We start from the raw sequence: 26,534 nt of genomic DNA on the forward strand, positions 1-26,534 counted from the left end.
AAAACATTGCAGATGTGCGTGCAGCTTTGTGAGGAAATTGTCGATTCGTCATCCATGAGTTATCAGAGGATGTGCAGATTAAGTACAGTTCAGTTCAGTCCGTTATCACTGAAGATTTGAGAATGTGGTGCGTGTCTGCCAAGTTTGTGCCAAAACTGCTTTCAGCTGACCAAAAGGACACTCGGGTTTCAATTCCACAAGATCTCCTTGATTGTGTTGAGATCGATGAAAACTTTACGTAGGTCTCTGGGCAGGTATCATCAAGGTTTTAGCAAAATTTGATGCAGATTTTCTGCTCAACTTTTATCTATCATGATCAATGTGACGATCACACGCTACACACGTTCCTTCCAAGTACTGCTGTAAACAGCGGAAGTGAGCTAGAACGTTAAACTTAGTACGCATGCACAGCAGAGTTCAAGGTCAATCTGTACCAAACGGCTTCACTCTGCGTGCTTTAGTTTCGTTATTATGGCAACTGTCTGGATATTTATTGATCAGACCATGTATATACATACGACGGGTTTCCACAAAATTTTCGTCTCGCAAATTGCACAGTGTATTGGTCAAAACGTAAATATTTTACCCCTACACAATATTCTTTGCATACTGCTTCTCTTCTCAGTTAGAAATTTGAGTAACAAATGCCAAACACAAATGGTTTTTCGTTTTCATGATCCATATATTTTATTAAAAATTTAACTTAAAATATTGAACATATATTCCAATACTGAAAAGAAGTAATCGGAACAAAAATAAATTTTTGTGAAAATTTTAGTGACAAATACTTCAGGTTTTGTATGAAAAATATTTAAGAACCAAAGGTTTTTCAGTTTTATCAGTGAATGTCTTAAATGTAATATGCACAGACAAAAATGCAATGTATATTTCGTCTTAAAATGGTGTTTCTGTTTGTTTTGTATCGACGAAATTTTTCGTATTTTCTTCTGTAGCTGAATACTTTTTCAATGTGATCATTCTTCGCTTCAAAAAAAAGCATTTGATCCAAGGTCGAACAATGAAGAAACCGATGGCTGAGCCACTTATAACAGCTAGGAAAATCCATATATTTCCTGTCATCACACTCAGCATGAGATAATAAGAGAGTATTATTTGGCAAACATAAGCAAGAGTGCAAGAAAATTTACACGATATCGGTATGCTGTCCGGACCGCAAATATTCTTCCTGAAAAACAAAATTGAATGATGGGATAAACAGGTGAACTGTAAATAAAATTCTTTTAACTTCATGTAATAGCAATAAAATTTCTCCGACTGACTTAACGAAACAATAATCTCTGCATGAATCGAAATGATTTCATTAGATGACGTTATGAGAATCTAATAGAAAAAAAATAAAATATTTAATGCCATGGTCAACTCCGTTACAAATAAATTTAAGCACTTCGTTCATAAGAACAAGACCTGTAACAACATGCGCCTTCACTAGTCAGTTAAGGGGAGACAGTGTCACGTGACAACTTGCTGGGGCTGCCAGCTGGAGCCTAGTGGCAGGTATTTAAAGGGAAAAATTCAGTCAGAAAAAAAGTCAGTCTGTCACCGGCTGACACTCGCTGACGATACATCGAAGAGGCCAGGGAACAGAAGAAAGAAGAAGAAAGAAGACATGCACCCAACACCAAAGCTGAAGACACCTCCGAAAGGGGCGGGGGGCGCCACGTCTAATCGGTAGAGGAGTAGGGGCCGAAACCGGACGTGGTTCCTCCTATGTGCCTTATTCATGCATATACTTTTATTCTTGGTTCAGTCATTGGACTGCCATCATATTGGGTTACTGTCTTGAAGGGTTTAATCGATCAAATTGACCCGAGTATTCACATTTTAAACTCTATCGGTAAGCTAAGGGAGCGTAAACAAACCAACACCAGTTGCCAAGCGGCGGGGGGGAACAAATTTCAAGCCAAGAACGCACGCGCGCGCACACACACATACACCTGTGTATGGCGCGCGCACGTTCTTGTGTGTGTGTGTGTTTGTGTGTATTCAAGACTACTTTTAAGATTTTGCTCGAAGAACATAAATATAGGCGCAGGAGTGGCTTTGTGGTAAGTAGCTTGTTTACCAACCACATGGTTCCGGGTTCAGTCCCACTTCGTGGCACCTTGGGCAAGTGTCTTCTACTATAGACTCGGGCCGACCAAAGCCTTGTGAGTGGATTTGGTTGACGGAAACTGAAAGAAGCCCGTCGTATATATGTATATATATGTGTACATGTATGTATGTGTGTCTGTGTTTGTCCCCCTAGCATTGCTTGACAACCGATGCTGGTGTGTTTATGTCTCCATTACTTAGCGGTTCGGCAAAAGAGACCGATAGAATAAGTACTGGGCTTACAAAAGAATAAGTCCCGGGGTCGAGTTGCTCGATTTAAGGCGGTGCTCCAGCATGGCCGCAGTCAAATAACTGAAGCAAGTAAAAGAGAGTAAAAGAGAGTATATTCTCTCTGCATTTCTGGTGGTTATATGATCAAATGTGTTACTTACATAAGTTCCTTATTACCATTTAGCAAGAACGGGATTGGTAATGAATAAAATGAATATTTCAGCTCGATTTCTATAAACCATGGGAATTAGCCAGCAAAACAAATCAAGACTGTAATCTTATTTCTTTCATCGTATTAAGCTTATTTCTTTAATCATATTTCATTTACGTTTGGGATTAAACCTACACTTAAACCTACTAGTCTGTTACAGACTTCTTAGAACACTAATTCCTCACTATAAGCTATATGGAAGTAACCAAATTGTTTCACAATACAAATACTCTTTGTGTACGATAATTTCTTATCTGCTAAATATTTTATAGAAATTGTCATCAGTTTAAGCTTCGACACCTGAAATTCTTACAAAAAATAGCAAAACTTTGACAGCAATAGACTCTCTCTCTCTCCCCCTCTCTCTCTCTCTCTCTCTCTCTCTCTCTCCTTCCTTCTTTCTTTCTCTTTCTCTCCTGCTCCATCTTTCCATTTTATTCTCATTTCTTGTCTCATTTGTTTTTATTCCCTTTTAAATTTTCTTTTGCTTTTCTCTCTTCTTACTCTTTCTTATTCTGTTTCCCACCCTTCTTTCTTTATCTCTTTCCCTCTCTCTCACTCTCTCTCTCTCTCTCTCTCTCTATCTCTCTCTCTCTCCTCCTCTCTCTCTCTCTCTCTCTCTCATTCTTTCTTTCTTTCAAATCCCAAAATTTATGTGTGAGTAAGTCTATTCTCCATACATAAAGAAATATTTTTCATCCAATTACAGCACCCGAAGATGTTTTTCTTTCTTCTTATATTTAAACTTAGTCATATATGAAAAAAAAAAACGAACATGGTTAAAAGAGGTCTTGAATGGCCAGCCTATGAGCCTATGAGCCTATGACCTATGAGCCTATGAGCCGTAGCGAATACAAATATGGCGCTTGCTAGATTTACTGGTAACTATTCTCATTTGTGGCAAATACGTAAACCTTTGATTTCAGATCCCTTAATGACGTATCTTCCCACTCACTTCCCAACATCAATAATTACTTCTCATATCAAGGATAAATCCACATTTCACTAACGAGATCTTTTTTGTACTTATTTCATCTAATCACAGACTATATCCACGTGAAACTTTAACATTTTACATTTGTTAGTCAATGAGACGAACCACGGCAACGAGCTGGCAGAATCGTTAGCACGCCGGGCAAAATGCTTTGCGGCATTTCGTCTGCCGTTACGTTCTGAGTTCAAATTCCGCCGAGGTCGACTTTGCCTTTTATCCTTTCGGGGTCGATAAATTAAGTACCAGTTATGTACTGGGTACGATATAATCGACTTAATCCGTTAGTCTGTCCTTGTTTGTCCTCTCTGTATTTAGCCCTTTGTGGGTCGTAAAGAAATAGGTATTTCGTCTGCAGCTACGTTCTGAGTTCAAATTCCGCCGAGGTCGACTTTGCCTTTCATCATTTCGGGGTCGATAAATTAAGTACCAGTTACGCACTGGGGTTGTTGTAATCGACTTAATCCCTTTGTCTATCCTTGTTTGTCCCCTCTATGTTTAGCCTCTTGTGGTCAGTAAAGAAATAAGAATCGTTAGCACAGCGGGAAAATTTTTACCTGTCTTTACGTTCAGTGTTCAAACTCCACCGAGGTCAACTTTTATTCTTTCGGAGTCTTAAGTAAGTACCAGTTAAGTACTGGGGTCGATGTAATCGACTTACCCCTTCCCCTAAAACTGCAGGCTTTGTACCAACATTTGGAACCAATGTCAATAAGAACCGCTAACAAAGTTACCAGGAATAAGGACTGCTTATATTTGAAAGGGGAGCACAAGAGAGTAAATTGAGCCAACAAGTTTGTTCTACCTGCTAGAAATAGCAGTAGTTATTCCTCATACAGAACTCAACCTACAGTTTTATATAAGAACAGGATAAACGGTGTAGTCCTACGTAATCCTAAAATGGTTGGAATATTTTCATTATAAACCTGATCGGTTATGGTTAAGCTGAGACTAAACAACCAATATGTTTGACTAAACGCAATCTAGAAATATCTATATTTAATAATGATGATTTATTTTGTCTGATCACAATTTCCAACTAAACAACGAATTCTCAAATTTTCACTAACATAAATTCTCACTTTTTTATCACGAACAAAGGCAAGATAATGCTATTATCTGTTTCCCATTTTCTATTGTAAACTTTAACATTTTCCCTGTCATATTAATAAATTCATATGAAAGGTATGATATAATAAGTTGCTTTTAGTGTGAAATTATAAGTATTGAAGTTATCCGAGTTATATACGCTCTATTACGCTGCGACAAAACAATAGGATTACCTTCGACGTCTTAATAAATCACTAATACGCAAACAGCGGTTTGTTTCAATACGTACTGCATTACAAAACATATTTGTAGACAGGGGCCGTGGTTGTGTGATTAGAAATTTGCTTTCCACCCACATGATTCCGGGTTCGGTCACACACGAGGCGCCTTGGGCAAGTGTCTTCTACTGTAGACCCGAGATGACCAAAATCTTGTGAGTGAATTTGATAGACGGAAAATGAAATAAGCCCGTCATATGTGTGTTTGTGTGCGTCTCTGTATCTGTGTGTCTTATGTATGTATGCATGCATGTATATACATATACGTATATATATATATACATATATGTATCACATATATATATATATATACATATATACATATACATATATATAAATATATATATATATATATATATATATATATATATATAATATATATATATATATCTATATATATTTGTATGTGTGTGTGTGTGTTGTGTGTGTGTGTGTGTATGCATGCATATATATTTATATTCATTTATATATATATATATATATAAATAAATACGCGGCGGTGCATCAGGAAGGAAAAAGGAAGGAAAACCTTAATTCCTTAAAAATAATTCTTAACAAGACATCACAACATACACACCCATTAACACAGCTGGTCAGATTCCAAACATATTGAAAGGACATTCAACACCTTACACACACACACACATACACACACACACACACATAAAGCCAGACATAAAAGCCATTCAATAAATGCTCTTAAGTCATTCCCTCGGCAGGAACAAACAGAGATTATTTGTTTTTAGACAATAGACAACTACAACTCTCTCTTTCTCTCTAATGCTTTGAACTCTATAGCAAATTATTTATAAACAAGCTTATATTTAAAGAAGACTTTACGGAAAAACCTCATATGTTCTAACCACCAAATAGAAGATAGATATAAACTGACAAGATGGAATTCGTCATCAAAACTGGATGGAAGCACTCCGTCGGCTACGACGACGAGGGTTCCGGTTGATCCGAATCAACGGAACAGCCTGCTCGTGAAATTGTAACGTGTAAGTGGCTGAGCACTCCACAGACACGTGAACCCTTAACGTAGTTCTCGGGGATATTCAGCGTGACACAGAGAGTGACAAGGCCGGCCCCTTGAAATACAGGTACAACAGAAACAGGAAGTAAGAGCGAGAGAAAGTTGTGGTGAAAGAGTACAGCAGGGATCACCACCATCCCCTGCCGGAGCCTCGTAAACACTCACAACGCCCGGTCTGGGAATCGAGACCGCGATCCTATGACCGCGAGTCCGCTGCCCTAACCACTGGGCCATTGCGCCTCCACGTCAAAACTGGTAATATCTTATATATATATAAAAAAAAAATTTAATCATTTTCTTAATTTTTTTCTAAATTGAATTTACTTCTGTGCTGTTCACACCTCCATCTGAGATACATACATACATACATACATATATATATATATATATATATATAATATATATATATATATATATAATATATACATATATATATATATATATATATATATATAGAGAGAGAGAGAGAGAGAGAGACAGACAGACAGACAGACAGACAGACAGAATTCACAAAACAAAAACAAAAGACGAAGACAGGTCGTGTAGACAACAAACAGATATATTAGTATAACGCTAGGGAAGTGAAAAAGTCTTTAACGTTTCGAGCCTACGCTCTTCGACAAAAGGGGACACAGAAAGAAACAAGGAGAGAAAATAAAGAATGTATAGTGGCTAGCGATCTATCATGGCGAAATATATGTGTGTGTGTGTGTGTGTGTGTGTGTGTGTGTGTGTCTGTGTCTGTGTGTGTGTGCGTGTGTGTGTACGAGAGGTGTTGAGAATTTGCTGGCTTAAAGAATATAGCGAAAGGCCTCATTGGGGGCCCAACCTATCGTTTTTTTTTTGTTTTTTTTTTCCCCAGAGCTTAGAAAAGTTCAGGTATCGCTGCTATATGTGTGTGAATCTGAGAGAGGAATATGTTGAATAAAATCCTGCTGTATTTTCTTTTACTGAAAGCCAGGAACGTTTCAGCAGCCTTCGTGTGTGTTGTGCGCGTGTGTGTGTGTGTGTGTGTGTGTGTGTGTGTGCGTGTGTGTGCGTGTGTGTGCGTGCGTGTGTGTGTGTGTGTGTGTGTAGGTATGTATGTCTATACAAATATGCTTTTTTTTCTCTTTGAGTTTAAATTAAGTTCTCAAAAGAGTTCTAACCAATCGCTAACAAAGCGATAAGACTTATCTGCTATTTGTAAATATGTGGTTGGGTTAGTGTGATAGTTGGACTGTCGATGCATACACCAACGTGAGTGCGTCTATTCACATAAGAATCTCAGATGGAGAATTTTTTGAATTTCTAACAAATTTTCACTGTGCCACTAGTAGATTAGAGTTGAAGAATCCGTATCAGTTTCTTTTGCTCTTTCTTCGTGAAACCCAGTATTTCTATGGTTTGTGAAATGTTTTGTTACATCATCTAAATCTTCTATGATGATAGGTACAAATGGCAATCTGCAAATTCCATATTAATTCACCGTAAAAGCTCTCTTCTTCCTGGGCTTGTTATTTTACATTCACATCTGCTGGGCAGCTGACCTGACCTCTACAACAGAATATGATTTTTGTTCCCTGGCCCACGAAACATTATCAGGTCTGAATTGTTGTTTTTACAGAAGTGGAACACTTCTGTAAAAAGTATTCCTTATATTTTAAATGTGTGAATACCTTATATTTTATTCCTTATATGTGGAGGCGCAATGGCCCAGTGGTTAGGGCAGCGGACTCGCGGTCATAGGATCGCGGCTTCGATTCCCAGACCGGGCGTTGTGAGTGTTTATTGAGCGAAAACACCTAAAGCTCCACGAGGCTCCGGCAGGGGATGGTGGTGATCCCTGCTGTACTCTTTCACCACAACTTTCTCTCACTCTTACTTCCTGTTTCTGTTGTACCTGTATTTCAAAGGGCCGCCTTGTCACTCTCTGTGTCACGCTGAATATCCCCGAGAACTACGTTAAGGGTACACGTGTCTGTGGAGTGCTCAGCCACTTACACGTTAATTTCACAAGCAGGCTGTTCCGTTGATTCGGATCAACCGGAACCCTCGTCGTCGTAACCGACGGAGTGCTTCCATCCATCCATCCATTCCTTATATTTCTTATATAAGGAATATAGATAGCAACGAGATTTAAACAGTAACTGCACGACAATGTAAGGTATACTAGCCATCTCAATATGGCTAATCACTAAGGGTGGGTGTTACTGTAGCTTGTAGCCCCAGGAGATCATCGTCTCCAGCTGGCTTTAGGCACACTTTCTGTGCGCTTATGGTATTTGCAAAGGGAGGTCATCCCTCCCTCGTCAACCTAAGTGATACGCACGGACTGCAGTTTCTAGGAATATATATAACTAGCAGTATCGCCCGACGTTGCTCGGGTTTGTAAGGGAAATAACTATATAAGCATTTTTAGAGAGTTACTTCCCTTATAGATGCCAATTCGGGCTTTCTTAGCCATTTCTGTTTTGGTGTCTTCAAGCCATGAAGTCGTTGTTCTAAAAGAACGCTGGTCTCCTTGACAACGCTTTACGACGTTGATTTCCACAGCTTCACGAGGGAGGGAAGAAGGGGGAGAAGCAAACAGGTGCAGGTGTGACCATGGACGCCAACTCCGCCGCCATCGACACACGAAAAATTATGCATTAAAATGGAATAAAAAATTATGTTAAATTATTTTTTAAATCGTAGACTCATCGTAGACGCGCGCTAATAGCCAGACGGGCTCGATATTAATCACGACTATAAGATACCCGAATTTGGTTAAACTGCACCGCAAAATGTGGGAGTAGTTAGGAATCTAAATCGAAGGGGACAGACACTCACACAACTACAGTTTTATATATATAGATATTCCTTATATTCTAAAGGTGTAAATGTCATTCCTTATATTCACACCTTATTCCTTATGTTTTATCATATAAAATATAATTTGTTTTATATAAATTATATTTATATAATTCCTTATGAATATAAGGAATTTATATTCATATTCCTTATATTTTAAAGGTGTGAATACCTGCTGGTTTTAACATGCCGTTGATGTGTGCGTTAGGGCAGTCCTTCCTGCGGATACCATTGTAAATAGTCTTTGTATGTATGTGTGTGTGTGTATGTGTGTGTGCATGTGTGTGTGGTGTTTTTATGTTTGTCTCCCACCATCGCTTTGACAACCGATGTCAGTTTGTTTATGTCCCCGTAAGGTAGAAGTTCAGCAAATGAGACAGAATAAGTACTAAGTTTAATGTCATCACAGTATCATCTAACGATGAGACGTGAAGCTGTAGCCAGGACACTGTTTAATGAGATCCGTCGGAAGGATAACTCGGAAGGTACAGGTCGTAGCCACTCATAAAATAAAAAAAGGACTGGTGGATTGTTCCAGTGAAACCCTCGATAAAATGTAAACATAATAGGCGCAGCAGTGGCTGTGTGGTAAGTAGCTTGCTAACCAACCACATGGTTCCAGGTTCAGTCCCACTGCGTGGCATCTTGGGCAAGTGTCTTCTGCTATAGCCTCGGGCCGACCAAAGCCTTGTGAGTGGATTTGGTAGACGGAAACTGAAAAGAAGCCTGTCGTATATATGTATATATATATAAGTGTGTGTGTGTATGTTTGTGTGTCTGTGTTTGTCCCCCTAGCATTGCTTGACAACCGATGTTGGTGTGTTTACGTCCCCGTCACTTAGCGGTTCGGCAAAAGAGACCGATAGAATAAGTACTGGGCTTACAAAGAATAAGTCCCGGGGTCGATTTGCTCGACTAAAGGCGGTGTTCCAGCATGGCCGCAGTCGAATGACTGAAACAAGTAAAAGAGTATAATAGACCTGACGTAGTGATTGAGACAGAGAAGAGAAACTATGTACTGTAGTAGAAATCAGCCGCCTGGCGGATGTTAACGTAAAGCTAAAAAACATAGCGAAAAAGAAAATGCCTACGCTGAACTATTGAGTAAATTTACAGTTACTCTGCCCAGATTACAAGATTAAGCTTATATAATTAGGCTTCTCAAAACCAGAAAGGAGAAAGCTGATTCGAAGACTGCAGATCCAAGACGTGACTTTAAAAGTTTGTTAAAAACTTTCCGAAAATTTACCATTTAGGAAACTATGCGCATTTCTAGACATGCAAATATATGCATGAGAATACATACATAAAGCAAATCCTGCAAATACTGCGCATATACACAAATACATGCAAAGATGCCCTGTTATGATGAAATTCTAATAAAGGAGCCTTGAATCTAGATTAGAAACCGGCTCCTTCTCTTTGACAAGAAATCTTGAAATAAAACTGAATAATGGCTGGCACACACACATACATACATACATACATGCATACACGCACATGCATGCATACATACATACATACATACATACATACATACATACATACATACATACATACATACATACATACATTTATGCATACCATTCTTGACAGCCAATGAATTTTATATTAAACTATCGCTTAAATGTCAGATTGTCACATATCGATTTACTTTAAAAGTCATGAATAGAGAATACATCCTTATTCTGAAGAAAAAAAACATGCAAACCCGAAGAAAATGTATCGAATTGAAATATATAAAGTTATTGATAATTTATATACAACAAATTCTGAGCAAATGAAAGAGAAAAAAGAAAGTATGACAAATTTTGACGTTAAACTTGAATTTGAATTTTCATCGTGAAATTTTTGCGGAGACATATCTCTCACTCAATCAAACAATTATTGTTTCTTTCTCTGTTCGTCTGTTTTTGTAGTTAAGCTTCTTTCTTTTTCCCATTGCTACAAAATTACGTGTTTATAAGAAAGAATGCGTTGCATATAATTGAGAAATGAGCAGAAGAACGATGTGATTAATTTTCATTTCTATTTTTATTCTTAATAATAATAATTTAGGCACGAACACGCACATTTTGAAGAAGATGTACATCCGATAAAACTGACCCCAGTATTTAACAAGTACTTTCTTACTGACTAAATGTATTGCGGCGATAGTGTTGAATGTTGATCCGAATGAGCATAATCCTACATTATCGATTATTTTGATATGTCGTAAATATTCCGGCTCTCTGTACTCCGAGTTCAAATCCCGTTGAGGTAGACTTAACCGTTCATCTTTTCGGTATGGATAAAATAAAGTCATAATCTTGTGCCGGGGTCGATTCTTTTTTCTCTCAATGTTTCTTCCTGTGTGATTGGTTTTCTCTCTTCTGGAAGAAATCGATATTGGCCAGATCTAAAGAGAGATGAGCACCACCAGGTCTGAAAATTCGAAAGACATTCTGCATGTCACTACAGCCCCTAAGACTCCGTCAAAGAGTTGAAGGTACAAGGCAAAAAGGATCTTCACATGCAGACTTGCAGCGGTTATCATTTTGTTAAACTACTTGTATCATTATTAACATTATTTACATCCGATGAATATTTGTCCTCATCTTGTTTGTTGTTAACACAACGTCGAATGTAAATAATGTAAATAATGTACGTAATTCCTCATCTCTTGAATATAGAACTGTACTTGTATAATGTTTTGAGCAAAAGGCCAATAGTTATAGGGGCAGTGAGCTAATCGATTGCATCGACCCCAGTAATACTTATCGGTTCAGTAAAGCTGATCTCAGCAGAATTTTAATTCGGAATGTAAATAGCCGGAAGAAATGCCGCTAGGCATTTTCTCCAACGGCTTAACGATATTGGAAGAGGCTTAATTGTTGTGGAAGAGTGTATACAGATGGGAAGACAAAGCCTGCTAGAATATTTACAGAACAGCCCAGAGAAATTACTAAGGAACAGGTGGTCAAGTATGGAATAGAAGAAAAAGAGAAGAACGAAATCCGAAGAGAGCAAGTTGCAAATGAAAGAGAGAAAAAAGTATGACAAATTTTGACGTTAAATTTGAATTTGAATTTTCATAGTGAAATTTTTGTGGAGACATATCTCTCACTCAATCATACAATTATTGTTTCTTTCTCTATTCGTCTGTTTTTGTTGTTAAACTTCTTTTTTTTTCCCATCGCTACAAAATTACGTGTTTATAAGAAAGAATGCGTTGCATATAATTGAGAAATGAGCAGAAGAACGATGTGATTAATTTTCATTTCTATTTTTATTCTTAATAATAATAATTTAGGCACGAACACGCACATTTTGAAGAAGATGTACATCCGATAAAACTGACCCCAGTATTTAACAAGTACTTTCTTACTGACTAAATGTATTGCTGCGATAGTGTTGAATGTTGATCCGAATGAGCATAATCCTACATTATCGATTATTTTGATATGTCGTAAATATTCCGGCTCTCTGTACTCCGAATTCAAATCCCGTTGAGGTAGACTTAACCGTTCATCTTTTCGGTATGGATAAAATAAAGTCATAATCTTGTGCCGGGGTCGATTCTTTTTTCTCTCAATGTTTCTTCCTGTGTGATTGGTTTTCTCTCTTCTGGAAGAAATCGATAATGGCCAGATCTAAAGAGAGATGAGCACCACCAGGTCTAGCCCCTAAGACTCCGTCAAAGAGTTGAAGGTACAAGGCAAAAAGGATCTTCACATGCAGACTTGCAGCGGTTATCATTTTGTTAAACTACTTGTATCATTATTAACATTATTTACATTCGATGAATATTTGTCCTCATCTTTGTTGTTTACACGACGTCGAATGTAAATAATGTACATAATTCCTCATCTCTTAAATATAGAACTGTACTTGTAACATGTTTTGAGCAAAAAGCCAATAGTTATAGGGGCAGGGAGCTAATCGATTGCATCGACCCCAGTGATACTTATCGGTTCAGAAAGGGTGAAAGGTAAAGCTGATCTCAGTAGAATTTTAACTCGTAATGTAAATAGCCGGAAGAAATGCCGCCAGGCATTTTTTCCAACGCGTTAATGATATTGGAAGAGACTTAATTGTTGTGGAAGAGTGTATACAAATGGGAAGACAACGCCTGCTAGAATATTTACAGAACAGCCCAGAGAAATTACTAAGGAACAGGTGGTCAAGTATGGAATAGAAGAAAAAGAGAAGAACGAAATTCAAAGAGAGCAAGTTGCAAATGAAAGAGAGAAAAAAGTATGACAAATTTTAACGTTAAATTTGAATTTGAATTTTCATAGTGAAATTTTTGCGGAGACATATCTCTCACTCAATCATACAATTATTGTTTCTTTCTCTGTTCGTCTGTTTTTGTTGTTAAGCGTGAGCAGGTTTGGAAAGCCACTGAGGATTATGTGGAGCAAAAACCTGAGCTTCTGTGAAAAAAGGGTAATTAAAACCAGGAACAGAGAGCCTCATTATAGTAGCTCAAGATCAAGCTTTAAAAACAAACTAGTTGAGAAAATATGTGTATGGGAAGAAAGGTATTAGCTAAATGCAGAGTGTATGGAATTTGGGGTGAAACAATGGCACAGATGGTTGCAGAGTGTCCCAAGTTAGCCCAAAGAGAACATAAGAAGTGAAGGTATCACCAAGTTGCGAAAGTTTTCTCAAAAATGGGGATTTTAAGCAAATAATAATTGGTATAATCAGTGTATTGAAAGAGTGCTTGAGACACAGAAATGCAAGATTTTATAGGATTTTCCAAATCAAATTCAAATTCAGGGTTGCTCAGAAAGTAACACTCCATGACCACGGCATTGACTTGTTTGTTCCATCTGCGCCGTGTGTGCTGGTTCCTTGTTGGATACCGACAAGCTGGAGTCGAACCAGTATCTCTGAGCTTGCCGGGTGCGACACTGTCACCATCAAGGATTTCTCTACCACCGTTATTCACATTATTTTGTTTTTTCATTGACACACTTATGAGGTAGCGATTATAAAATTGTGCAAATACCAGTGTTTCTATTGTGACATCATCAATCAGGACATGGGAAGATTCCAACCGATTCCTTTCATTACTTCCCCTGATCTGACATTATTATTATTATTATTATTATTATTATTATATTATTATTATTATTATTATTATCATTATTATTATTATTATTGAGTGAGAGAGCAGTTCATGCCATCAAAGTGACACTGGAGTAAAATATACGAAGCCCAATATACCCATCATGACTACCCGTCTGATAAGGGTACACCAGGCACATGCATCACAACCATATGTGCGCGACATCACATGACCTTGCAGGTGGGGCCCAGTTAGAATTTTCTTCAGGTTGAGTAGCCCATCCCACTCAAAAGGTCCCTGAATAAGGGTTGTTTAAGGATGTTGAAAGAACCACCCATGTTTCCAGAGGTGAATTATTCAAACCCCAAAGAATCACTCTCAACACATGGCTATGATGCTCCCCCACTACTTCTGCTCGTGATTAGAGATGCACGTATTGTCAGCCACTAAGGAACATGCTCAACTGGTTAAGGTCAAACAACTGACAAGCAAATCTGTGGTATTGAGCAGAATATTTGCTGTAGCCCATCTTTTATACCAAGACAAAACAATGTACATGATAACACTTCCAATCAGTTAAGATCAGAAGCCATGAGAGCCACTGCCTGGTACTGCATCAGGGCATTTATTATTATTATTATTATTATTATTATTATTATTATTATTATATTATTATTATTATTATTATTATTATTATTATTATTATTATCATCATCATTGAGTGAGAGGGCAGCGTATGCCATGAAAGTGACACTAGGATACAAATATACGAAGTCCAATATACCCATTATGACTATTCGTTTGATAAGAGCACACCAGGCATATGCATCACAACCATATATGCGCGACATATCAAGATAAACAGCGCATGACCTTACTGGTGAGGGCGCAGTTAGAATTTTCTTCGGGTCGAGTAGCCCACTCCACGAAAAAGGTCTATGAATAAGACACCCATGTTTCCAGAGGTTATTATTCAAACCCCAAAGAATTCCTCATGGTTATGATTCTCCCACACTACTTTTGCTCATGATCAGAGATGCACATATCGTCAGCCACTAAGGGACAAGCTCGAATGGTTAAGGTCAAACAACTGACAAGCAAATCTGTGGTACTGAGCAGACAAAACAATGTACATAATAACACTTCCAATCAGTTAAGATCAGAAGATATGAGAGCCACTGTCTGGTATTGCATCAGGGCAGAGCCACTGCCTGGTATTATTATTATTATTATCATTATTATTATTAAGACGGCGAATAAGGTTTGTTTAAGGATGTTGAACGAACCACCAATGTTTCCAAAGGTGAATTATCCAAACCTCTAAGAATTCCTCTCAACACACGGCTATGATGCTCCCCCACTACTTCTGCTCGTAATCAGAGATGCACATATCGTCAGCTACTAAGAGACAAGCTCGACTGGTTAAGGTGAAACAACTGACAAGCAAATCTGTGGTACTGAGCAGAATATTTGCTGTAGCCCATCTTTTATACCAAGACAAAACAATGTACATGATAACACTTCCAACCAGTTAAGATCAGAAGCCACGAGAGCCACTGTCTCGTACTTATTATTATTATTGTTATTATTATTATCATCATTATTTTGAATTTTTATCACCTCTTATTTTGAATATGACAAAGCCAGACTTACTGTCGAAATATCGTTCTCCCAATAAAATGTCTATTACAATCGTCTTGACAGTTTACTTTTGTGAAGAGTTACGCCAAAACTTTTAAAAAATCATTATTATTATTATTGTTGTTGCTGTTGTTATTATTATCGCCATAGCTAGAGGTGTGTTTTTAAAGCGCTGTAAGTTCATGTTTGTGGAAGCGCAATGGCCCAATGGTTAGGGCAGCGGACTCGCGGTCGTAGGATCGCGGTTTCGATTCCCAGACCGGGCGTTGTGAGTGTTTATTGAGCGAAAAACACCTAAAGCTCCACAAGGCTCCGGCAGGGGATGGTGGTGATCCCTGCTGTACTCTTTCACCACAACTTTCTCTCACTCTTACTTCCTGTTTCTGTTGTACCTGTATTTCAAGGGGCCGGCCTTGTCACTCTCTGTGTCACGCTGAATATCCCCGAGAACTACGTTAAAGGTGCACGTGTCTGTGGAGTGCTCAGCCACTTGCACGTTAATTTCACGAGCAGGCTGTTCCGTTGATTCGGATCAACCGGAACCCTCGTCGTCGGAACCGACGGAGTGCTTCCTTCCAAGTTCATGTTTAATTCACTCGTTTTAAAAGATTCTAGACTGTGTTTTGCTGCTCTTCTGGGGCGGGAGGCTGACGTCTGTTAACCAAAGCTCCATTTGGGGGGGATGATACAAACTTTTTTTGTGTGTTCAAATTTCTTCGAAAATTTGCTTTGGAAGAATGTAAACATTGATGAAAAGCGACGAAAAGCGGGGGGAGGGAAAAATGAAGGTGGAACGGCAATTTGCACGAAGAAAGAAGAAGAAGAAGAAGAAGAAGAAGAAGAAGAGAAAAGAAGAAGAGAAGGAGGAGGAGGAGTAGAGAAGGAGGAGAGGAGGAGGATGGAGAAGAAGAGAAAAGAGAGGAAGAAGAAGAAGAAGAAGAGGAGGAGGAAAGAAGAATAAGAAGAAGAAGAAGAGAAGGAGGAGGAGGGATAGAAAAGAAGAAGAAAAGAAGGAAAAGAAGTAGAAGAAGAAGTAGAAGAAGAAAAAGAAGAAGAAGGAGGAGAAGAAGAAGAAGAAGAAGAAGAAGAAGGAGGAGGAGGAGGAGGAGGAGGAGAAGGAGAAGAAGAAGAAGAAGAAGAAGAAGAAGGAGGAGGAGGAGAAGAAGAAGAAGAAGAAGAAGAAGAAGAGGAAAAAAAGAAGAAGAAGAAGAAGAAGAAGAAGAAGAAGAAGAAGAAGAAGAAGAAGAAGAAGAAGAAGAAGAAGAAGAAAGCAAAAAGAAAGCGAGAGGAAAGGGTAAAGTTTTCCTCACTACATGGAAATCGTAGTAGCACGCAAAACAATATTGAAAGCAACAAAAATGAGGTTAGCGGTGGGAAAGAAACTTTTTGAGAATATCACGGCAACTAAGGAATCGGCTAACATCTCACTGGAGAACAAAATAGAAAAACTAGAAAAGGCAGCAAAGTATATGAAAATAAATGGAAGGAGGGCGTTCTCGATGCAACAGCCAAACGGACAGTTCTCTACAGGTGCATGAACAAAAAGACAAGGAAACTCGAAAATGCTAAACGCGACCAGGTGGGAAAAGCCTTGAAGACATATGGAAGCACTCCGTCGGTTACGACGATGAGGGTTCCGGTTGATCCGAATCAACGGAACAGCCTGCTCGTGAAATTAACGTGTAAGTGGATGAGCACTCCACAGACACGTGCACTCTTAACGTAGTTCTCGGGGATATTCAGCGTGACACAGAGAGTGACAAGGCCGGCCCCATAAAATACAGGTACAACAGAAACAGGAAGTAAGAGTGAGAGAAAGTTGTGGTGAAAGAGTACAGCAGGGATCACCACCATCCCCTGCCGGAGCCTCGTGGAGCTTTAGGTGTTTTTCGCTCAATAAACACTCACAACGCCCGGTCTGGGAATCGAAACCGCGATCCTATGACCGCTAGTCCGCTGCCCTAACCACTGGGCCATTACACCTCCATTCTTAAAGACATATGGCAGGATATCCACCACATTGCGAGAGCGGGGCAGTACAGCGAAGTAGAGGTCGTTTTTAAGACTGAGGAGCAGGCGATACAGAACACGGTGGCCACGTGTCGTACCGAGGAAATCGCCCTCTTCCCAAATTACATAGGAAGAAGTGCGGAACGAATTACAATACCTGGAGTCCCATCAGGTTTGGATTTATGGTGGACTCGCATCTGTATTTGTACGGTCGGCGGAGAGAATCTCCTGGCTGTTAAAAGATTGGAGGGAGAATTGGGTTGGGTTGGAACTATCTTGATTTGGAACTCCACATAAAGCCAGAGCAGTTAAAGAAAGCCCAAACCTGATTTCCTTCTGGAATAGAGTAAAACTATGGGTGACCGTGGGGGCAAAAGACCGAGGTGCCACGATTGTGGTTCAACGGGTTACTTACGGTTTCACTGCCCACAGAACCAGAACAGAAGTGCAAAAAGAAATGTCCAAACGAAGAACCACAACCCATGAGTCGACAAAAACAACAAGGACAACAACAACAGAAAGACAGAGGAATAGAAACAGAAATTGAACCCAAGGAGACAAAACAGGCAGGTATTAGAATAAAGGTGGCAGTGGGAGCAGCACCAGCAGTAGAGGCGGAAGTTACAGTAGCAGGAGCAACAACAACTACAAGAGAACCAGAACAAACAACACCAGAAGAAAACATACACGATACGGACTCCTCTACGCATCCAAATGATGATGAGGGAGAGCCCAAAAGGTAAACAAAAAAAAGAAAGATACAGATAAAAATGGGAGAAAACCAAAAAACAACAAACAGATACTGGTGACAACACCAACACTACAAGCACCACAATCACCAACACCATCACAAACACCCACAACAGAATCAAAACAACAGACTTTAACGTCACTGCAACAACAACCATCCGCAGGCAGCTGAACTTCGTGCTAGTTAGGAGGACCAATGAAATCTGATGGCCTTCATATCACAAAACGAGAACGTTGAAACAGAGTGGGGGTGATCTGCAGTTCCAACACTTCTAGACTACCGGAGAGCCTAATGATGGTACGAATGACATTATAGACTTATACGAGCATTAAGTGGAGCTATCCGTATGACATTGGATCTCCCAGTGTAACGGCCAGCAGTGGGAATGAACCCGGAACCATGTGGCTGGTAAGCAGGCTACTTACCACACAGCCACTCCTGCACCTATTATTATTATTATTATTATTATTATTATTATTATTATTATTATTTATTATTATTATTATTATTATTATTATTATATGTTTGATTTTTGCTTTGTATTTGTACCACCCGGAGAACTCAAGAGACAACAAATTAGAAGTTCATGCTGGTGTTATGCCTAGGGTATCACATATTTGGCTTTGCAAATTGTATTGTTATAGAGAATGTTTAAGAAAACATTATTATTATTATTATTATTATTATTATTATTATTATTATTATTATTATTATTATTATTATTATTCAGTAGTTTTATTTTTATAGCGTGCTTTCACTTCACTACCGAGCGCAGCTCTGTGTGCCTTGGGTATGTGCCGTGATATGTTGTGATGCTCTGATGGTTATTGTATGGAAAGTGTTCTGCGTAGGATGTGTGCAGTGCCTAGTAGTGCAATTTTCTGTATGTTATATGTGTTTGTAAGTCTTGGTGTTTTTGTTATGTATTTGTCTGAATATTTTTTTATCATGCCTAATGCACCTACTATGATAGGAATTGTTTCTGTTTTCAGATTCCACATTCTAGTTACCTCTATTTCCAGGTCTTTGTATTTTGATAGTTTCTCCATTTCTTTTAGAGACACGTTGTCATCTGCCGGTATTGATACATCAATTAGAAAGCATTTTTTTTCTTCATGATCTCTGACAACTATATCTCGTCTGTTGGCCTTAATTTCTCTATCTGTGTGTATCGGCATATCCCAGAGTATGGTTGCTTTCTCGTTTTCTGTGACCTTTTCTGGTGTGTGCCTATACCATCTTTTTTCTGTTGTTATTCCATAATGTTGGCATAGCTTCCAATGTATGTAGGTTCCAACTCTGTCATGTCTGTGAATATATTCCTTCTTAGCCAGGACTGGGCAGCTAGAGATAATATGATTTATTGTTTCTTGTCCATCTCCACATATTCTGCAGTTACTTGTTATATTTCTTTTCATTACATGTTTTTGGTAATTTCTGGTGGGGAGGCTTTGGTCTTGTGCTGCAATTAAAAATCCCTCTGTCTCTGCTTTGAGTCCTGAGCTTCTCAACCATTGCTGGGATTTTTCTTTGTCTATTTCTTTTGCGTTTAGTTTAGTGCAGTATTTACCATGAAGGGGCTTTTCTTGCCATCGTTTTATCATGGTTCGTTGCTGTTCTATTTTTAGTTTGGATTTCATTTGTTTTATAGCTTTTGTTGTTTCTTCATCATCTTCTTCTTCTTCGTGTTTATTATTATTATTATTATTATTATTATTATTATTATTATTATTATTATTATTATTATTATTATTATTATTATTATTATAGGTTTGATTTTAGCTTTGTATTTGTACCACCCAGAGACCTCAAGAGACAACAAATTAGAAGTTCATGTTGGTGTTATTGCCTAGGGTATCACATATTTGGCTTTGCAAATTGTATTGTTATAGAGAATGTTTAAGAAAACATTATTATTATTATTATTATTATTATTATTATTATTATTATTATTATTATTATTATTATTATTATTATATGTTTGATTTTAGCTTTGTATTTGTACCACCCGGAGAACTCAAGAGACAACAAATTAGAAATTCATGTTGGTGTTATGCCTAGGGTATCACATATTTGGCTTTGCAAATTGTATTGTTACAGAGAATGTTTAAGAAAACATTATTATTATTATCATTATTAATATTATTATTATTATTATTATTATTATTATTATTATTATTATTATTATTATTATTTTATATTATTATTATTATTCAGTAGTTTTATTTTTATAGCGTGCTTTCACTTCACTACCGAGCGCAGCTCTGTGTGCCTTGGGTATGTGCTGTGATTTGTTGTGATGCTCTGATGGTTATTGTATGGAAAGTGTTCTGCGTAGGATGTGTGCAGTGCCTAGTAGTGCAATTTTCTGTATGTTATATGTGTTTGTAAGTCCTGGTGTTTTTGTTGTGTATTTGTCTGAATATTTTTTTATCATGCCTAATGCACCTACTATGATAGGAATTGTTTCCTCTTCTTCTTCTTCTTCTTATTATTATTATTATTATTATTATTATTTTATTATTATTATTATTATTATTATTATTATTATTATTATTATTATTATTATTATTATTAAGGCGGCGTTCTGGCAGAATCGCCAGGAGGCCGGGCGAAATGCTTAACGCTATTTCGTCTGCCGCTACTTTCTGAGCTCAAATTCCGCCTGTCATCTTTTCGGAGTCGATAAATTAACTAACAGTTAAACACTAGGGTCGAAGTGATCGAATCATCCTCTCCCCCAAAATGGCTGCCCTTGTGAGAAAATTTGAAACCAATATTATTATTATTAGTATTGAATTATTATGTACCTTGGTTTCCGAAGGGAAGCTTTCAAGATTCTTGCACTTCTGTATTCTTGCAGTCCTTCAATGCAGATGGAAATGAACAGCGATAGCACAATGGCAATTGACAGACCTGAAAGTAAATTGTAATTAAAAATTGTTTAAGTTTATCAAAGATCACATCTGCGCAATATAGATAAAGCAACGGAAAACTAAAAACAAATCGAAGAAATTTTGTGATTAATGCAATAATAAACCAAATTCAGTTAATAATTGTAATTAAATAATTATTTAAAATCTAAGGAGTGGCTGTGTGGTAAGTAGCTTCTTTACCAACCACATGGTTCCGGGTTCAGTCCCACCTCGGGCAAGTGTCTTCTACTATAGCCTCGCGCCGACCAAAGCCTTGTGAGTGGATTTGGTAGGCGGAAACTGAAAGAAGCCCGTCGTATATATATGTATATATATATATGCGTGTGTGTGTTTGTGTGTCTGTGTTTGTCCCCCTAGCATTGCTTGACAACCGATGCTGATGTGTTTATGTCCCCATTACTTAGCGGTTCGGCAAAAGAGACCGATAGAATAAGTACTGGGCTTACAAAAGAATAAGTCCCGGGGTCGAGTTGCTCGATTAAAGGCGGTGCTCCAGCATGGCCGCAATCAAATGACTGAAACAAGTAAAAGAGTAAACATATAAAGCCAGTTTTCTAAAATCTAGAATATCTCTTTTCTTTTCCTATCTTTTTTGTTTTTGTTTTGTTTTTTTTGCTGTTGTTCTTCTTTTGGTTTTTGTAATATCTTTTATCTTTTACTTGTTTCAATCATTGGATTGCGACCATGTGAGGTACCACCTTGAAGGGTTAAGTTGAACAAATTGAACCCATTACTATGTTTTTTTTTAAAGTTTGATACTTATTCTATCGGTTTCTTTTACCCTTTCATTGACTAAGTTGCCGTAACGTACACAGACCAGCACCGGTTATCAAGCAGTGAGGGGACAAACACAGACACACAGCCCCACATACATACCTGTATATGTCAGCATATCCACATATATATATGTGTGTGTGCAATTAGTTATGTATATGTGTATACACACACACACACACACGACGGGCCTGTACAGTTTGTGTCTACCAAATTCACTCACGAATCATTGATTGGCCCGTAGCTACAGATGTCGTGCTGTTGAATTGATCATGAAACCATGTGGTGGCGAAGTGAGCTTCATAACCAGTGAAATATACAGTAATAATATCTCTCGATAGTTTTGTCCATGTTAGCAGTATCATGTATCTTATTATCATAAGATAACATTTAATATCTTACTGTAGTGTAATATCACATTATATCTCCTTAGTAGAGAGAATACTAACCAATTAATACGATTAAAAAAAACGATAAACGTCGCCCTCTTTAAGCCTAACAAGGCTCATGGGCCCGGTTTCCCGGTTTCTGTGGCGTATGTGTTCCCCCCCCCCCAGCTGGACGGGACGCCTGTCCATCGCAGCGTTACTCAAGAAACAGGAAGAGAGAGTGAGAGAAAGTTGTGGCGAAAGAGTACAAGGGTCACTACCACCCCCTGCCGGAGCCTCGTGGATCTTTTAGGTGTTTTCGCTCAATAAACACACACAACGCCCGGTCTGGGAATCGAAACCGCGATCCTCCGACCGAGAGTCCGCTGCCCTAACCACTGGGCCATTGCGCCTCCACAAATAAATGCGCCCTTTTAAAGCCTTGCCAGGCTCATGGGCCCGGTTACCCGGTTTCTATGGCGTATGTGTTCTCCAGTTGGACGGGACGCCAGTTCATTGCGGCGTTACGCATTTTTACCAGCTGAGTGGACTGGAGCAAATGAAATGAAGTGTTTTGCTCAAGAACACAACGCGTCGCCCGGTTTAGGAATCGAAACCACAATCTTACAATCATGATGCTGACACCCTAACCATTAAGCCACGCGTCTCCACAACCAATTAATACAGCAGACCAAAAGTTGTTAATCAACTGAGATTATATTCATATTAAGGAGAATGAATAATCATGTCAACAACTCTGATCAAGAAAAGTTGAGTGAGGCGATGTGGGTAAATATAGGAAATTAAATTAATCAAAAATAATCAAAATAGTTACGTTTGTGAATTTGTGTTGCAAAATTCCTGATGTGACACCGTGTGTCAAAACAGATATTGTTATATTTCAGGATGGTATTTTTTCTTTTTTTTTTTGCCAAATAAACACACGCACCATATATTCCTTCTTCACTCGTTTATTACTGTTCTTATTCTGACTGATGTCCATCGTCTGGAGATCTTTCGTCACACATCTGTGACCTCTTCAGCGACACTTTCCGTCTTCGCGTATGCTCCTGTTTTGCTTAGTCAATTCTAGTGGAAATGCGTGTCTTATGTTTGGCAGCATGGTGGCAACTGACAAATAACAGTTGGGGTTTGGGGGGGGGTTTATTGCTTTTGCTTTGGTTTGGGGTTTTTAGGCTTCGTTGGTATATTGTAGTGAAAAGTGCAGATCTTAGATTTCTAAAGAATTATGTAGGTCTTTTATTAGAGGCTATTTTATATTCTCCTTCGCCACCAAACTTTGCAGCATTATATGTGTGTATGCGTGTTTATATATGTGCGTGTGCTTGTATATGTGTCAGTGTGTCTGCGTACCTTTGTGGGGGAGGTGTGGAGTGGTGGAAGCACTCCATCGGTTACGACGACGAGGGTTCCGATTGATCCGATCAACGGAACAGCCTGCTCGTGAAATTAACGTGTAAGTGGCTGAGCACTCCACAGACACGTGTACCCTTAACGTAGTTCTCGAGGATATTCAGCGTGACACAGAGAGTGACAAGGCCGGCCCTTTGAAATACAGGTACAACAGAAACAGGAAGTAAGAGTGAGAGACAGTTGTGGTGAAAGAGTACAGCAGGGATCACCACCATCCCTGCCGGAACCTCGTGGAGCTTTAGGTGCTTTCGCTCAATAAACACTCACAACGCCCGGTCTGGGAATCGAAACCGCGATCCTACGACCGCGAGTCCGCTGCCCTCACCAGGAGGTGTAATAGTCTTAACACAGAGCTGATTAAAAAAAAAACTATCGATATTTTCTATAGTAGGGATAAAACTAAACCTTAACAAACTAATAATCTAATGCATGTATGTATGTATGTTTATGAACATTATAGGAAAATCAAACAGAGAACATTTGTAATGTTTTGTAAATCTCTATTGTTCCACTCATCAGTTAGATTCGCAAGATGACAATGAGTTTGCTTTATTCATACTTCAAAAATCTCAATATTCCCATGCTTTTATTCAAAACCATTGTTATATATCCTTATGCATTTATAACAGCTGAAAACGGTATGATAAGTGCAGATCTTAGATAAGTGTATGCATGTATGCGTGTAGTTTCTTGGTTTTGGCGTTATCAGTGTCAGCCATTGTCACAAATGCTAAATCCAACATACAGAAAAGTACCTATTATTATTTATTTTTTTTTTTTTTTGTAAACCGGGCTGAATAACGTTAATTTGGTGAGTAAAAGGGAATTTCTGTATATATGACAGAAGAACAAAATAGTTACTCATGTAGGCAAAATTTCTTCGACATTATTGTAAACTATATGTTCAAAAATATCTTTTAAAACAGTCCACAATGCGTGCACGTCAGTTTTATGCACGTCGTATTTATGATAATAATAATAATAATAATAATAATAATAATAATAATAATAATAATAATAATAATAATAATAATAATAATAATAATGAAATTATTGTATACAGTGCTCAGCTGCACCACAACTTGTCAAAACGTGCGTATAAAGCATATGCAGTAATGTACAAATGTCTGGGAAGTGAACAGTGTATGAGTCAGATACATGCTTGCGTGTGTATGGAGGGGAGAAAATCAGGTGTAGTGTTGGCGAATCTCAGGAAGCATGGAAGTTTTGAAGGATGCAGTGTATGTAGATTTTTATATATGTATGTATGTATGTATGTATGTATGTATGTATGTATGTATGTATGTATGTATGTATGTATGTATGTATGGCCGGCTGGCCGGCTAGCTGGATGGATGGATGGATGGATGGTTGTTTTAATTGTTCTCAAAGGGAGCTTGCTTCTTACAAAGTATCAAGGATCTATAACTTGGATATGATATATAAGAACAAGTGGCCCTCTGCCTCAAATCCTACGTTACTTTTTTTTCTCATATTCCCTCCTACACATTTATTGATATAGCTGAATACACCAATAATTTCAGGTATTAATGTAAATACACAATTTTGGTAAAGAAGCTGTAAGTTTCGAAGAATTGCCCTAAGTATTTTTTTCACAATTATTTTCAAAGAAATATTCATATACGTAAAGCAATTGATCTCTATGACTGTACATGTGGTTTACTCTTGCCGAAAGACTTTACGGGAATGCTACATCAATATTCCTTATGTTCACAAGTGTACGTATTCAATATCAAAAGTATTTTTCATTTTTATCCCTGGGTAGTCTTACATATGAATGGTATTGAATGCTGTTTCGGCAACAACGCCATGCAGTACTGAAACATATTAACTTAATAACATTTTTATAAGTACCTTGAGGGTTGAAGGACTTCATTGCTCTTTTCGTTGATTAGATATATTTTAGCTATCCCCCGCTCTTGATTACAAAAGCATAAATTTCGGAAACTGATTTGATGTAACAGTCACGATTCTAAGAGAATCTACACTTCGTGTTAATGCTAACATCATCCTCAAATTTACCGGGGACATAGCCATGCATACCATTATTTATTATGCAGAAAGAGAGTATACCTCTCTCAAGGTTTAGTTGAGGTATGTTAAGAAATTCGTAGAGTGTGAAAACTATTTCAGGAAGCTTAGCCTGTATGTATGTATGTATGTATGTATGTATGTATGTATGTATGTATGTATGTATGTATGTATGTATGTATGTATGTGCATGTGCAGATTTGTATGTTTTGCTTTATGTATGCATTATCAGGCATATAGTTGCATATCTAGACATGCTCATATATATTTAAATGCTAAACTTCCGAGAAGTTTTACAGATATTTACAGTTCTATTATTAATAGACTGGATCAGTAAGCTTTCTCCTTTCTGGTTTTGAGAATCCTAATTTCTCAAGATTGTTATCTAGACAGTGTGTTACATATTTCAGGGCCCCAAAATTACAGGTATAAATCTTTACTTGTAATCTAAATAGAGTAATTGCAAATTTCTCAATAGTTCAGCATAGGTGTTCTCTTTTACACTGATCTTCCAGCTTTAAGTTAACATCCGCTAGGCATCTAATTTCCACAACTGTGCACAGTTTCTTTTCTCTGTCAATAATCATTATATCAGGTCTGTTGTGCTTACATTTTATTGAGGTTTTCACTGGGACATTCCACCAGTACACCTTTTTATTATGAGTGGCTATATCTTCTACCATATTGTGGATTCTTATTTCTTTGTCCTCGAGATTATCCTTCCGACGGATTTCATCATAGAGTTTCCTAGCTACATCATGGCTCATCGGT

At 38.0% G+C, this 26,534-nt stretch overlaps 1 protein-coding gene across 1 annotated transcript in view; it reads right to left on the reverse strand.

Moving 5' to 3' along the window:
- Positions 1–678: 678 nt before the first annotated feature.
- LOC115216306 (probable low affinity copper uptake protein 2) overlaps positions 679–26,534 on the reverse strand; it is a 45,174-nt gene continuing 19,318 nt past the window's right edge. The window contains exons 3-4 of the mRNA XM_029785508.2: positions 21,010–21,115; positions 679–1,186 (exon numbers count right to left, since the gene is read on the reverse strand). Of these exons, the coding sequence (XP_029641368.2) occupies positions 895–1,186; positions 21,010–21,115 (398 nt within the window). The 3' untranslated portion in view covers positions 679–894. The remainder of the gene's footprint in view (positions 1,187–21,009; positions 21,116–26,534) is intronic.

This window comes from Octopus sinensis, linkage group LG10 (genome assembly GCF_006345805.1).
Source record: "Octopus sinensis linkage group LG10, ASM634580v1, whole genome shotgun sequence".
NCBI classification, from domain to species: Eukaryota; Metazoa; Mollusca; class Cephalopoda; order Octopoda; family Octopodidae; genus Octopus; species Octopus sinensis.